General features: G+C 46.9%; 1 protein-coding gene across 1 annotated transcript; it reads right to left on the reverse strand.

Annotated features, from left to right (window-relative positions):
- Window positions 1–260: 260 nt before the first annotated feature.
- On the reverse strand, window positions 261–1166 carry PHALS_09708 (retrotransposon element; the record flags this gene model as incomplete). The annotated part of the gene is made up of 1 exon (XM_024725012.1): window positions 261–1166. The coding sequence occupies one exon, from the start codon at window positions 1164–1166 to the stop codon at window positions 261–263; it is 906 nt and encodes a 301-aa protein (XP_024575832.1).
- Between the last annotated feature and the right edge of the window lie 5 nt (window positions 1167–1171).

Consider the following 1171-nt stretch of genomic DNA (forward strand, 5'->3'; position numbering starts at 1 on the left):
CTCATAACCCACAGAAATACCAGCACGAGCTTTTGGATCCCATTTGAGCCGTTTCTCCTATGAAGTCAATGCATACACCCGACACCCAAAGACACGCAAATGCTTGACGCTTGGCTTGAACTTGTACACAATTTCAAATGGGGTCTTATTGTCAACCTTTGGTGACAGTAGTCGGTTCTTGATGTAGATCGCGGTCATTGCTGCTTCACCCCAGAAGCATTTGTCTAATTTGGCATGATGTAGCATACTATGTCCGATGGTCACGATTGTTGTGATGGCGCGCTCTGCCGTGCCATTTGCTTGGTGTGTTGATCCTCGTAGAATGTCTTAAGCGATTGCGTTGCAAATTCTTGGGCTCCGTCGTGTCGTATAAACTTGACTTGTTTTCCAAATTGCGTCTGAACCTTGATAATGTAGCGTGTAATCGCTTCTTCCGAGTCAGACTTAGCGCCAAGACAATAGCCCTTCATGAATCCGCTGGCTTCGTCAACAATATGAAGCAAGTATCTGCCACCACCCAAAGATGTTTGTTTCATTGGACCACAGATGTCAAGATGTAAGAGCTCAAACGTATCATAACGCCGCTTGTCACGATTGCTTGGAAATGGTTTTCGGGCCATTTTACCTTGTTGACATCCGCGACACATCTGAAGGCTTGATTCTGTGGGCATTTTTGCGTCCTTGATCATTCCACTGCTGACCATCTTGCGAAGGACATTGACTGGAGCATGCCCCATTCTCGCATGCAAATCAACGCTGTGTGTTGGTGTCGCTGAGTTGGCAGAATACTGTGAAGTACGAAGCCAATAGAGCCCATCCACAAGGTCAGCAGTTGCCACCACTTGTCGAGAATCTTTGTGCGCAATGTGCATACGCAAGTCGTCAAACGTCACTTGAAGTAAGCCATTCTTGTTGATCTGCGGCACTGACAACAAGTTCTTGTTCGTCTTTGGCACGTACAGCGCGTCCTTGATCTCAATCTCGCGCTCTTTGCCGTTGGGCAGAACCACTCGTTCAATAATGGTTCCCACACCCTTGATTTTGGCTTTATTGCCATCCGCAACCGATAACTCGCCTTCTTCACGCTCATTCAGTAGTGTAAACTTGGTCTTATCGTTGCAGATATGGTGAGTAGCACCACTATCAATCGCCCACATTCCAGTCATTCTTT

This window comes from Plasmopara halstedii, assembly GCF_900000015.1.
Source record: "Plasmopara halstedii genome assembly, contig: Scaffold_430, whole genome shotgun sequence".
NCBI classification, from domain to species: domain Eukaryota; phylum Oomycota; class Peronosporomycetes; order Peronosporales; family Peronosporaceae; genus Plasmopara; species Plasmopara halstedii.